Consider the following 13,397-nt stretch of genomic DNA (forward strand, 5'->3'; position numbering starts at 1 on the left):
AGGAAGGAAGGAAGGCAGGCAGGCAGGCAGGCAGGCAGGCAGGCAGGCAGGCAGGCAGGCAGGCAGGCAGGCAGGCAGGCAGGCATTGCCCTAGCACTACAACTAACTGGAAATTTTTATTTTAGCAAAGATATTCCAACTTCATGGAACTTAGCAAAATCCTTAACTCACACTATGTACTATTAGGATGCCCAATGCAACGTATTTGTTTCCTTAACAACTAAATTAGTTTCTACATACATATTTTAAGACACACATTGAACTCACACAGGTCACAAAGTACTAGAGCATTCCTCTATCATATTCCTGAATGTAACTGACACAACATAGAGTTGTGAATCCCTTTGCAAGTAGTAGCAGACACACAATTCAAACACAAGAGAGAGAATCAATACTGTGCTTCACTGATATAGGTCAGATCTTAAGTCCTTCCTAAGTACAATAATACTTTTCTGTAAAAGAAATACAACCGTGACAAAATGAACCATCACACATTTGTACCTAGGATGAAGAGGACAGTTCTCTGACCCTCAAGCATGTGATAACAACTGGTACACCATCGACCACACACACACAAACCTAAGAATCCTGTTGTTTAAGGTCACTTACTTGACACTACCAATGTCAGGATCCCAAGTACCACAAAAGCCTGTATTTATATGTACAGCACATCTGTGTGCTGTAGTTATAGCAACCAATTCCCAGCCTGAGCCAGCAACTGAGCTCCCTCCCTAGAGAACAGCTTTGCTCTGCACCTCAGATACCACCTCATAATACAACTTAAGAGGAGAAAGAATAATCCAAATGATGTGAAATGTTTCTGAATGCTTTGGAACTTTTCTTAATACTACAGCAAAAAAATACACTAATATCCAAAGGGGTTGTTTTAATATATGTACTAGTGTCTCTACCAATGTATTTTTACCTAATATGTTTAATGTCAAAATGAATTTTATTTTTAAGTTAAAATGGGACACACCACATCTGCAATTAAATTAACTGTTCTCAAACCACATTCACATTTGTTTCATTGTTTTCTTTGCCTTATTTGGAACCCTCCCAGCATATCCTTGAAACCTTTAATATATACCTTTACCACATCCCTGCTATGGGAATACCAAGAGTTGTTGAACTTTAGGCAGGACACATAGGAATCACAGATGATGCAAGACCTATGACAATGTGCTAAGCTGATGAGAAGCATGAACACGGGCTGAGTGCAAGACTGATCTATCTGGTAGAGAAGACAATGCACAAAAATAGAGAAACTCTAACAGGTACACAGGAGACAAGTTCACCTCCCGGATTAGCCAGGTCTCACTGAAAACTAGCCAACTACATATTCCAGAATCTCAGGTGGCATGAAGGGCCAAACAACTGTATCATGTTTAAGGCATCTGGCTTGGGCATCATCTTGGGGAAGTTGAATTTCTTCCTGTCTTCTTGCTTTGAGATTTGCGTTAAAGACATGAAACCAAAGCTCTGCAGCATCTTTGGAAGCTATAGCTAACAGCAGCAAGGGAAGACAAACAGCCTGGTGACTTTAGATATACGTTGCCACTATAAAACCACCCTGGGTCTGTACCCCAAGGTTCTCTCCAAAAGAAAACCTAGCCCCCATCCCCATCTATGCAAGCAGACTAACTGTAATGAGCACAGTAGGCTAAGTGGCACTTGGTAGGACATTCAGCACACAGCAAACACAAACTCTCCCTGTGACCTCCACAGGGCCCTCTCTTCCATTCTGCTACTTCATTCTGTTGTTTCAGACTTGTACTTGTTATTCCTATGTACACTAGTGAGGACTGAATGCCAGCCAGAGGGCTTGAGCAGCCCCAGCAGCTGAGCTCTCTCACCAGCCCTCACACTACCTTGTCATCTTGCTGCCCTTCTCCATGTAACCCTGGCATTGAAGAAAACCTGACGTCATTGAAATGCGCCCCACCCTCAAGGGAATGTTACCATGATATTGTTACAAATATGTTTAACTTGTAGGCAGGGTACAGAATGGTTTGAAAACACAATTCTGAATCCAGAGGACGCAACAAACTTTATTTTTAAGTGACTATTATACTTTTGGCACTACTTTTCAGGACTTCCAAAATAGTGAACTCCCTAATCTGTAAACTGAGGTCCACTCACTTTAAGCCTAAAAACAAAGGGAAACACTTTCAAAAGCATGTACGCATGCTGGAATGAACACACACCCAATCATGGGTTTTGCCAGCTCAATATTCTCTCTTCTTGCCCACCCCTTCTATGTGCCCCTCTTCTGGATCATTTCCAACAACAGGTTTCCTGCTCCTCTTCACAGGGACAGTTCTTTTTCAGTGTATTTTGTGGGGGATGGAGGCGCAAGTTTGTGGTCCACACAGACCCCAGCAAAGGGAGTCAGAACCCCCAGAATTGGAGTTATGGACATCCATGAGTCACTGTGTGGGTGCTGGGAATCAAACCCTTAATCTCTGAGCCATCTTTCCAGATACCCCATGACATCTCTTGAGAGAAATGTTCTCTTTCACCAGTTCAGTTCGCATGATGAGTGAGCAAGAACAGTCCACTGGTACTCCTTCCCCAGCCTCCTGCCATCCCTAAGTCAATCTAAAAGCCCCATCTCTACTCCCACGTTACCGAATCTCCCTGCAACACTGAACTAAACTTTTCTTTCCAGAAACTTTGTTTTTTTAATTATTGGCTCTGATGGTATGGCCATAGAACCTTTGTGCAGTTATGTCCCTCACTTGAAGCAGTCCCAAGAGGATGTGCTCACTCAGCAGTGCTCCTAAGAAAAGGAAGGAAATGCAGAGGGCAGGTGTGAGGAGTCGGGCAGAGGTCAGGATAACACTCGGAGTGGGCCTGTGGCATCCTTGTGGAGTCTTCTGGTTCCGAGATATGAAACTGTTGAAGCACTATTCTTTAGAGTGATTAGGATTTTGCCCATTTGGGGGTGTTTGTTTGTTTGTTTGTTTGTTGATTTTGGTTAGTTGATTTGGGTGTTTGTTGGGTTTTTGTTTTTGCTTTCTGAGAGCAATACATGCAGTACTCATTCTTGATAACTATCAGCTAAAGCTAATACTTTACCCATGAAGACTAATGGAATACAGTCTGGTCAGTTTTTAAAACCTACCACTGGGTTAGGAATACAGTAACAGCTCTGACCCAGGGAGCAGACTGACATACAAACTCACGTAAAGAAATGTTTTTTATGTATATGTATACTTTAATTTCTATCACAGACTCATTTATACACATATTCTTATGAATGTAGATATAGATCAAATTGAATATTTTAAATTTAAAAAAGAAATTCCTCTGGCCCCATGCCTCGCTGACTATTGTCATTAACTGCTGAACTACAAGCTGGAATCGCTTGCTCCAGCAAAAATATGTGACAATGAACTGTGTGACACCATGCCTGGAAACAGTGGCTCTCCACAGTCTGCCTGATGCAGCCAACAGTGGAGGCTGCCCATTCCAGGAAAAGATTTAAGTGTAAGAGCTGGGGAGACGGCTCAGTTGGTAAAGCATGTGCCACGTCAGCATGGGGACTGGCACTGCACTGTTCTCATAAGAAGCCAGATGCTGTAGATTCTGTGACTTCAGTGCTGGGGTGGGGGAGACAAGAGGACTGAAGCATACAAGCCAGCCAGCATCGACAGGGACACCCAACAATCACACCCTGGATCCCACATGCATGTGGGCACGCGCAGTCACACAACCACACTACACCAAAAGGCCTATTTATTAAGCAGTGCATCAACAAGTAGCTGCACTTGCTGCGGTGGTCACTGTCATCGTCATCATCATCGTTTCTTGACACAGGGTCTCCCTCTGTAGCTCTGGCTGTCCTGGAACTCAGCATGTAGACTAAGCTGACCTCAAACTCACAAAGATCCTCCTACCTGTGCCTCCCTGGTGCTAGAATTAAAGGCGTGCACAACCACACCTCCTGGAGTGTAGTTTCACTTAATCTTTAGGTCAATGATACTTCTCATGAGGAGAAAAGTTACATATGGCCATGTTTCTTTCTGAAACTCAATGAAGACAGCTTTAAGATGGTCTGGAGTTGTTGCTGCGTGCCTCACTTCTCCTGAAGAACCAGTCTTACCTATCCATGCTTTACCAGTTCCTGGGAGTAAACCTTTCCTGAACACACAAACAACTTTCCAAACCATAGGCCCCACTTCTCTTTATACTTATATACCTTTTGGACAAAACTTAATATCCAATAAAGCCACCCCTCGGCAACGTTATATGCTACTGAGTTTTTTAAATGCCATATTAATTAATTTATAAGGTTAATAAGGTAATTAATAAGATATCACATGATTTTTTAACAAATTTGTACTTTTTAACATGCAGCTAAGTCCTATAGCTCTTTATGTAAAATATGAAACATTTAAGTGTGTCTTCAATCTCCATCTCATAAGCACAGAATGAGGCATCCGCTGTTTTACCCTCTCTCACTAACATTAGCAAGTTCTCAGAGCGATCCACTGATTATCATGTAGTGCCGGCACACTGAAGAGTGCCTGCGATGTCTCAGCTCAAGCAGTGCTCTGTCTGTCACATGAAATATAATGAGAACAGGGCTGCAGCATCTCAGGACTGACAAGTTAAATGTCTTGTTTCTCCACTTATCCTCATTATAGCTGTCGGCTCCAATATAAAATGTGATTATTAAGAGGACTATACCACAGTTTTAATTTTTAAAGATTGTAAATGTTTGTTACCGGTGAAGAAAAGCCTTAATTATAAACGGACACAATCAACATGGCACAAATAAACACTGTACACTCCTTCCAAACTCCCGCTAACACTGCCTGAGACAGACCTCACTGACGTCTCAAGTTCTGGGGTTTGTGAACGAGACCTCCCAGTAATGCCGGCATGAGCAAAGACCCTGCCACTTCTTCACACACACACTGTTCTCCTTTACCCAGAGGAACTCCATTCTTTTGCTTTCACTGAAGCTACTGGCAACACTTGATACCCTCCCTCAATCCCCCTTGTGTGCTATCACTCATGTGCTTTGCCCTGTCCAGATCTCCTTTCCAAACACTTGCCAGCAATCTAAATTATAAATCTACTCAAAATCTACCTCCAATAAGAGCTGCCCTTGATTAGGCCGCAGGCGTTAACATACCTATATTTGAAGGGCTCTGCCTTCCGAGTCTCTCCACTGGTTTCCACTGTACTGCCTACCTGCTCCATGACACAGGGCAGCTTTTTCCATGTTTCGTATACAATTCCCTCACCTTCCCACACATGCACACGTTACATGACAGGCTTCCCTGATATACTCTAGGACTGGTTATGAGATTGCTCTAGAGCACACAATCCAAGTTTGAAAAAATAAATAAATAAATAAACATGGAGCCATGTCTAAGATTCTGAGCTCCACCAAACTCAGTCAAAAATAAATGGAATAACCCACACATACACAAAAGGCCCACGATCTTCACTGATAATACAGTGCCCATTATAGCAGACTTTGGGCACCTAGAGAGATTAATTTAGTAAATGAGATGCTACGCCTCACACATGGGGAGTCTAAGCCCTAGCCTTCATTACAATCCTGTGCTAAGGCTAACGGTTCCTGGGCTAATGGGCTTCTTCCTTCAAGCTTACAACCTCTACCTTGACCACAGCACAAACAGGGAAGGAAGTGCGCCTGTATACCGATTGCTCTGCATTATGGAGGATATGACTTTAAAAGATGTGTAAGTGAGGAGATCTGACTGAAATTAAGTTCATAAAAACTGGGCTGCTATTAGCATCTCCTCCACACTGAACCTCTAGAGAGTGCTTTCTAGAGAGAGAACTACCCATGAATCTCTACGGCAGCCTTTATTACAGCTCCAATACACTGACTCCTTCCTATTAAAAGCACCTCAGGACTATTCCTAAGGCAACACCACCCAAGGAAACAAACAACTGGGGCAGAGCAAATGCCACCAGGTGCAACATGAAGAAACGAGCTATATATAGCTCTGGCCTGCCACTCAGTCTGAAGACGGTCTCTTCGTCCCGTGAAAACCCTGACTCACAAGCATTTGACATGCAGCCAGAGAGAGTAACTTATGTCACCCTTTACAATACTCTCAGTCCGATGCGCTCACAGAACAGGTCTGAACTGCAAGTCCTCGTTCTTGCAGAGCTTTCTGAACACTGGGTTCCTTCCAGGAGCTGGAACAAGCTGTCACTTGACTGATGGTGGCTGGTAAGATGCCATCACAGGCTCCCCCTGTGCTCCAGAGCTTCGTCTACAAGCTTCATTTGTGCAGCAAATATCTCACCAAGGTGATGACAATGTTGAAGGCTCTATGGTACCTTTCAACATGCATGAATTCCAAATCACACTCATTATAGTAGGATTTGTGGTAAAAATTAAAAATTTATCATTTACAATTACTGAACTAAACTGTGGAAAGGTACAGACACTGAAAGATATTAAGAGCAACCCTTTATAAAGATGTTTTAATGTTATGAAGCAATATTCACATACATACACACATTCTTTAATATAAACAGAATGGAAGTTATATGTAAACAGTGCTCTTACCTCACGTGGAACACCCATGCATACATAATCTCTGCATACAATGAAGTTCAGAATGAAAAACATTAGAATAGTAAAGAATGACCATCTTGGAACTGACTCCTTTTCCTCTGAAAATGTATAAAGTTTGTTTTTAATTTCTTTTTACACCAAAATCACATAATTTTTACAAATATCCTAGAGCTCAACCTGGGTTTTCCCATACAAGTTTAGAAACGTAAGTCAGACAGGCACACTGAGGGATGAAATGCCCTGTCATGTGTTTGAAAACCAGGACTACTGTCCATCTTTCCTCCGGGAAAAGAACTCGGAGAATTACTCCTAGAACCCACAAGCACTCTAGGCTGACTTCCAGGAGATACAAATCCCCACACAACCAAAGTACCCTTGCCTGTGCAAAGTTATGTGAAGGGGGATAATAGAGCCAATGATCCAACATAGCAAAGTGTTTCCAGTGGTTCCTGGTGAACTGGTATATACATAAAAGTTCTAGGTGTTTACTTGTTTGTTTGAATCATTTTATTACCATAAAGTTACTATTACAGCCAGTGCTGTGAAGGCAGGCACTGCCACTAACATAAGAACAATGAGCAAACGGGCTTCCCGCCCCCACTGGATCATTCTCTCAAAAGAATAAAGCTTGCCAGTCTGACCCTGGGAAGCAGAAACCGAAGAGGCATGCCCTTTGACCTCCAAGGCACTCCCCAGCCCTTCCTGTCACCTCACCCAGGCCAGCCTTAGTATACAGTGTAAAAACCACCTCTCTCCATGGTTTACTAGGTCTAACTTTTTATGAAAAAAAAAAAGTTCATATAAATGATATTTTGAAAACTCCTGAATTATTTATGTGAATGTGCGTGCCTGCCTGCGTGTGAGTGTGGGGAGCAGAGGAAACTTTGAGTGAGTGTATAAGGAGTGGACGATTTCCTGAATGAATGTGTAATTGACAAGAGCCAACGCCTCAGACTAATGAGATTGGCAAAGTCTTCTGATACAAGCAAAAGTGTTTATAAACAGTTGACCAGTGTGTGCAAAAACCAGCAACTGTGGCTTGCTTCTTCCAGAAGACTACAAACCTGAGGCTGCTCCCCTACAGAGATTTCTTTCCAAAAGGAGCTAATGTTTCCTTCCTGGGCTGTACATAATACACACACTCAGATTTCCAGGTTGTGGTTGATTTCGTGTGTCTGGGCTTTGGCATGCAGGACACAGTGTGTATGTATGTGCACATGAGAACAGGTGCCCATGAATGCCAGAAGAGGGGGTTGACTCGCCTGGAGCTAGAGTTCCAGGTGAGACCCTTAACATGGGTGCTAGAACTTAGACCTGGGTCCTCTGGAAGAGCAGCAATCACTCTCTCTGGGCTCTAAAATAAATTCTCAACATTACCCTAAACCTTTCAAAGTGGCCTAACCAGAACATAGCTGATATTTTTGCAAAAGCTAGGTGACAGAAAGATGACATTGTATTTTAATCAATTTAAATATTAGTAACATAAAATACCTGTTTTTAAACCAAATAAAAGGCTAGTTGTGACAAATTCATAACCAGGAAGAAAGGAATCTCTCCTGAAACTCAGTAGTTAGCCTTAAGACAAGTGGGGCATGTTTTGGGAGATGAGCCTTTCTGGTTATAACTAATTGGACCAGAGGTGCACAAGTGCCCCAGCTGAGCCAATCAGATTACATCCTAAAATATCCAAGGAAAATAGTCAAACCGCATGAGTCTTAGCAACACAAAGTCATAAATCAACAGTCAGCACAGACACGCCAAAGTCATGGGGAGAGGAAGCACAAAGCCAATCCACACAGATGCAAAATCGAGAGGCCATATGGTCCTTAGAGGCAGTGAAGTCAGAGACAGTTCCTGGCTTCACTTCTTGTCCCTTGTGGTCGCAATGAGCATCCTCGCTGTCTTCAGATGTTTATCACTATTTCCCATAGGTTAGTTCTTCTTTACCAAAGTTAACCTGAAACTAATGCTATGTGCTATGATAAAAAATGTTCCAAAACAGCTGACATAGTCATTTAACAATTTTTCATGTTACTATGTTTTCACTCATCCCTTGCTAAGAAAATTAGAACAGTATTTATGACATAAAAACAAGCATTTAAAAAAAATCATATGTGTAACAGGCCAAAATACTGCCTTGCTTTGTACCAGCAGACTATACCAGTAGCAAGATAAACAATTTCTTAAGAAAGAACTTTAAGATCACTGTGTTGTGTCTCTACATCATACCTGCTCCTTGGAAGAAACATGGACTCCTTAATGAACACGGAACCAGAAAGAAGTATATACCAGCAGGTGCCAATATCATCAGGACTGAAAAGTAAAAAAGACAACAGAAATCAGATAATAATCCACAGCAACAAAAATCAAAATTTATATAGCAGATGGTATAGCAATCCATGCTACTGCACACAGAATCACAAAAGGCAACAGCATACAACCTATTAAAATGCCATTACTGAAATATCAGAGATGCTCTTAACACTGTTAACACTAATACATTACGCTAACGATAGTCACTGGTTTATTTAAATGATTTTTAATTTTCCTTAGGTCAATCAGCACCTGTCATTTCAGGTTTTGTTTTTCCAGTCTAATTTTTTGAGTAGGAAATATTTTCATTTGTTTCAGTGAAACAAACAAACAAACAAACAAAACCCCACAAACGTGTGCTCACTTCAGCAGCACATCTACTAAAACTGGAATGATACAGAGATTAGCATGACCACTGTGCAAGGATGACAAGCAAATTTGTGAAGCGGTCCATATTTGGAAGGCCATCCAGAGACTGCCCCACCCAGGGATCCATCCCATCTGCAGACACCAAACCCACACACTATTGCTGATGCCAAGAAATGCTTGCTGACAGGAGTCTGGTATAGCCATCCCCTGAGTGGCCTGACCAATACAGATGCAGATACTCACAGCCAATCATCAAACTGAGCCTGGGGACCCCAATGGAAGAGCTAGGGGAAGGACTGAAAGGAGCTGAAGGGGATTGCAACCCCACAGGAAGAACAAGTTCCCAGGGACTAAACCACCAACCAAAGAGTATATATGAAGGGATCCATGGCTCCAGATGCATATGTAGCAGAGGATGGCCTTATATAGCATCAGTGGGCAGGGAGGCCCTTGGTCCTGTGGAGGCTTGATGCCCCACCACAGGGGGATGCTAGAGCAGTGAGGTAGGAGTGGGTGAGTGGGTGGAGGAGCACCCTCACAGAAGCAAGGGGGAGGGGATGGGGGAGGTTGTGGAGGAGTAACTGGGAAGGGGGATATCATTTGAAATGCAAACAAATAAGATGATTAATAATAATTAGAAAAAAAAAAACAAAAACAAAAACACAAGCTTTCATGGAACCCAGTTCATTCAAGCCTTTCCCTGTGAACCTTTTCCTCAGACCTCCCCATCACACTGTATTTTCTGAGTGTCTTCACGTATTTGTGTGCAGTAACTAGACAGCTGCTTATTTCCTCTCATCAAAGAAGAAAACGAAAGCAGTACAATCTTATGGGTTTGTGGACAGTAGCTCTCCTGTGTGAAGACGCCACTGTACAGCCGGTTCTGCCTGACTCAAGGCATCCCCCTGGTGGTAGTCATTTCTATTTAAACACACACAGTTAGGAGGAGGGGGGCTGTTAAGTCATTCAAAGTGTAAGTAGTATCAAAGTGACAATATTAGCCGTCACATCTCCCTCAATAGAAGGCATGTGCGTTATTATGACCTTGTAGTCTGTGCCAAGTAAAAAGACCACCATTTACAAGGTTCAAAACTAGTTTCAACTTTTTCTGATAAGAAAAGATAAAAAAAAAAAAAAAATCACTGTATTAGAAAAGAGGGAAAAAAGAGGAAGGTTTGTAATTATATTTTAATCTGTTACAGAGAGATGAATTTTTTGCTTTGAGCTTTTAATTTTTTTAATTTACTTGACGTGTATGGGTGTTTTGCCTGCATATATGTCCATGCACTGCCACATGCCTGCCTGATGCCTGTAGACACGTGAAGAGGGTGTTGGCTCCTCAGGAACTGGAGTCACACACAAACCTGACCTGCCATGTGAATACTGGAAACTGAACCTATGTCCTCTGGAAGAGTAAGCAGTGCTCTTAAACAAGAGAGCCATCCATCCAGCCCAGGGGAATCAAGTATTGAAGACATAAGACAGTAAGGTTTACCGCCATGTACATAGCCTTGGGCAAGTCAATGGGATTAAATGTACAATGACAACTCCATACAAATAATAATTATTCCATCTTTTAAAAGCATGACACGTGACGCCAAGGTCTGTGGTGACACGGAGAATGCAACTGTGATTAGCCTTTCGGTGATTTCAAATCTGTCAACTCTAAAGACAAATTAGTCCAGACCAAGTGTGTGTGAAGTTTGTCAACTCTGTCCCCTGTCACCCATCACAGAAAACGCACCAACTGACAGGCAACCTGTGCTCAAGCAGATGAAGAACCCTGACAGCAAATAATCGAGCTTCCTGAATAGCCACTGATTACCTGTAATTAGGTTGGCTCTTCCTATCAGGACATCTATGGAGCAGATTTAAGGGTTTGAAAACGAGAAAATGGGTCTCAATCACTACTGATGTGAACTTGTCTGACAGGTGCTTTCCCAGTTCAAGCAAGCATCCTTCCACGGCCCATGTGTTAGAGGATTCGTTATGAGCCCCCAGGGTACTACTGGGAGGTGATGAAACCTTTAATTCAGGGGGCCTAGAAAGTGGACACTAGGTCACTGGAGTTTTATCCTTGAAAGGAGCTGTGGACTCAGTCTCTCTTGCCACCATAGAGGAAGCATTTTTCTCAGCCACCATTCCTCACAGGATGCACTGTACCTCAAGGTAGACCCATAAGCAGTGACTGTGAGCAACTGTGAGACAAAATAGCCTTCTTCCTGCTGATTATCTGTTTTGTTGCAGTGATGGAACTCAAAGGCATCATTTGCAATGTCCTTTGCAAACACAAAGGTAACAGAGACAAGTACTCTCTTCCCAGGGCAATCTGGGGCTCACCCACAGAAGCCTTGTTTTCTGAGAAAGCATTCGCAGAGACTGTTCAATCACAAAATACTTACTGCATACACTAGCCACTTACTTCATGCCAAGATAGACATGATGTCTTTACAGTTGTACTGTCCCTCTTAGGATTTGAGGGTTTACTATGGTAAGCTAATCATAACTAAGAATGCAAACTAGTACATTCTGTTTTAAAGATGTTCTAGAAAGAGTGTGAGCTAGAAACAAATCCTTTCTCCGTTTGCTATCCACTCTCTACAGAAACGTTCACTTTCCATTCTGAAAATTCCCTGAAGCAAAATGCTGTGTCCACAACTCTGCTCTCACAAAGCGCTGCACCAACCCTGCTTCGCCTCCTATCTCGCAGCAGATTCCTAGGGCAGCTGTTACTAGAGGATCTTACTTTTATGTGTGTGAAGTGAAAAGTTTGCTTTTTAAAAATGAAACTAGAGTTGTAAGAACAATGTTCATTCAGTATAGATGAACAGACATACATACAAAATAAAAGTGAAATCTCTCCTGGGCACACACTGGCAATGAATCTAATTAACGGAAGACTGATAATACAAGCAGTAGTAGCAGTAGTAATGACTATGTCATTGTTTTTTCTGAACTAATCCAGTTACTTTTTAAATTTCATGAATTATCTATGATTCTAAATTTCAAGATTATCTGTCCCCATTCAATTTCCTAGAATCTGAACATTTAATGGGCAGTTGATAAAAGTATCTTTCAAAACAAATATCCTAGACCATAGTCATCAATGGGCTCTTCAAAGATCTCAGCATTGAACCCCAATAGCAAAGAAAAGGCAAAAGAAATCTAGCCTACAGTCAGTAATCATGCAATTTGACACTGTGCTTTGAGATGGTAAGCTAAGAACCATATTCAAGGGTTGTAAACGGCAGAAACTACTGTGAAAGAACCTTGCCTGACCATTTTTAAGTAACAGCAAGTGTGACCCAACAGTGATGGGCAGAAAAGAAAACAAGAAGACTACAGAGCCGCAGACAGCAAAGCCACCACTTACAAGTCTCTGAGACCTCAGCAAACGTACACTCTGAGAAGACTCACTTTTGCAGAAGGGTCAGAGAATAAGAACTACAGTGGGCCCCGCATGGATTCCAACACTTCCCATCCTGCAATGTACAGAATAGCTGCAAAACCTGGGAGTGGGCCAGACAGCCTAAAAGGTGCCTGGCTTTGTTTGCCATCAAAAGGGAGGGAAATAATAAAGCCCAGCAAAACGAAATGTAAGCAGATCACAAACCGATCAAGACTCCTTCCAGGATTGTCAAATGGAAATCCACTGTAGATGACCTGTTCTGTCTCGTGCTTGGCCAAACTGCATTGTTAAGTCCATAACTGGGGTGACATCACCTCATTTCCCACTGTGCATTAAGATGAGCCAGTCTGCTCTGATCAGAACTCTGCCACTCTGCTGGGGGGGGGGGGGGCTGCTGTTTGTGCCACCCTCGAGAGGTGTACCCTGTCGGATGAATGGGACTCTGGGAACACCAAAGCACCTATCCCACTCAATGGTATGCTCTTCCACTGCCCTTCTATTGATGTCTCATTCTAAGCTTTCCTCTTCCTCCAATCTCACTGACATGGCCTGTGCTGGTGAGTCTTATTGTCAGCATGACCCAAGCTATAGCTATCTGAAAGGAGGGACCCTCAACTGAGAAAAGGTCTCCATAAGCTCCAGCTGTAAGGTATTTTTTAAATTAGTGGCTAACGATGGAGGACCTAGCCTGTTGTGGGTGGGGACATCCCTGGGCTGCTGGTCCTGTGTTCT

At 42.6% G+C, this 13,397-nt stretch overlaps 1 protein-coding gene and 1 non-coding gene across 2 annotated transcripts in view; one reads left to right on the top strand and one right to left on the bottom strand.

The window, feature by feature from the left end:
* Rapgef2 (Rap guanine nucleotide exchange factor 2) overlaps positions 1–13,397 on the bottom strand; it is a 175,411-nt gene that overhangs the window by 77,085 nt on the left and 84,929 nt on the right. The window contains exon 5 of the mRNA XM_029538030.1: positions 8,804–8,887. Within this exon, the coding sequence (XP_029393890.1) occupies positions 8,804–8,887 (84 nt within the window). The remainder of the gene's footprint in view (positions 1–8,803; positions 8,888–13,397) is intronic.
* LOC115064002 lies at positions 9,244–9,347 on the top strand. The gene has a single exon (XR_003843842.1). It is a non-coding gene; the product is annotated as a U6 spliceosomal RNA (small nuclear RNA).

This window comes from Mus pahari, chromosome 4 (genome assembly GCF_900095145.1).
Source record: "Mus pahari chromosome 4, PAHARI_EIJ_v1.1, whole genome shotgun sequence".
NCBI lineage: Eukaryota > Metazoa > Chordata > Mammalia > Rodentia > Muridae > Mus > Mus pahari.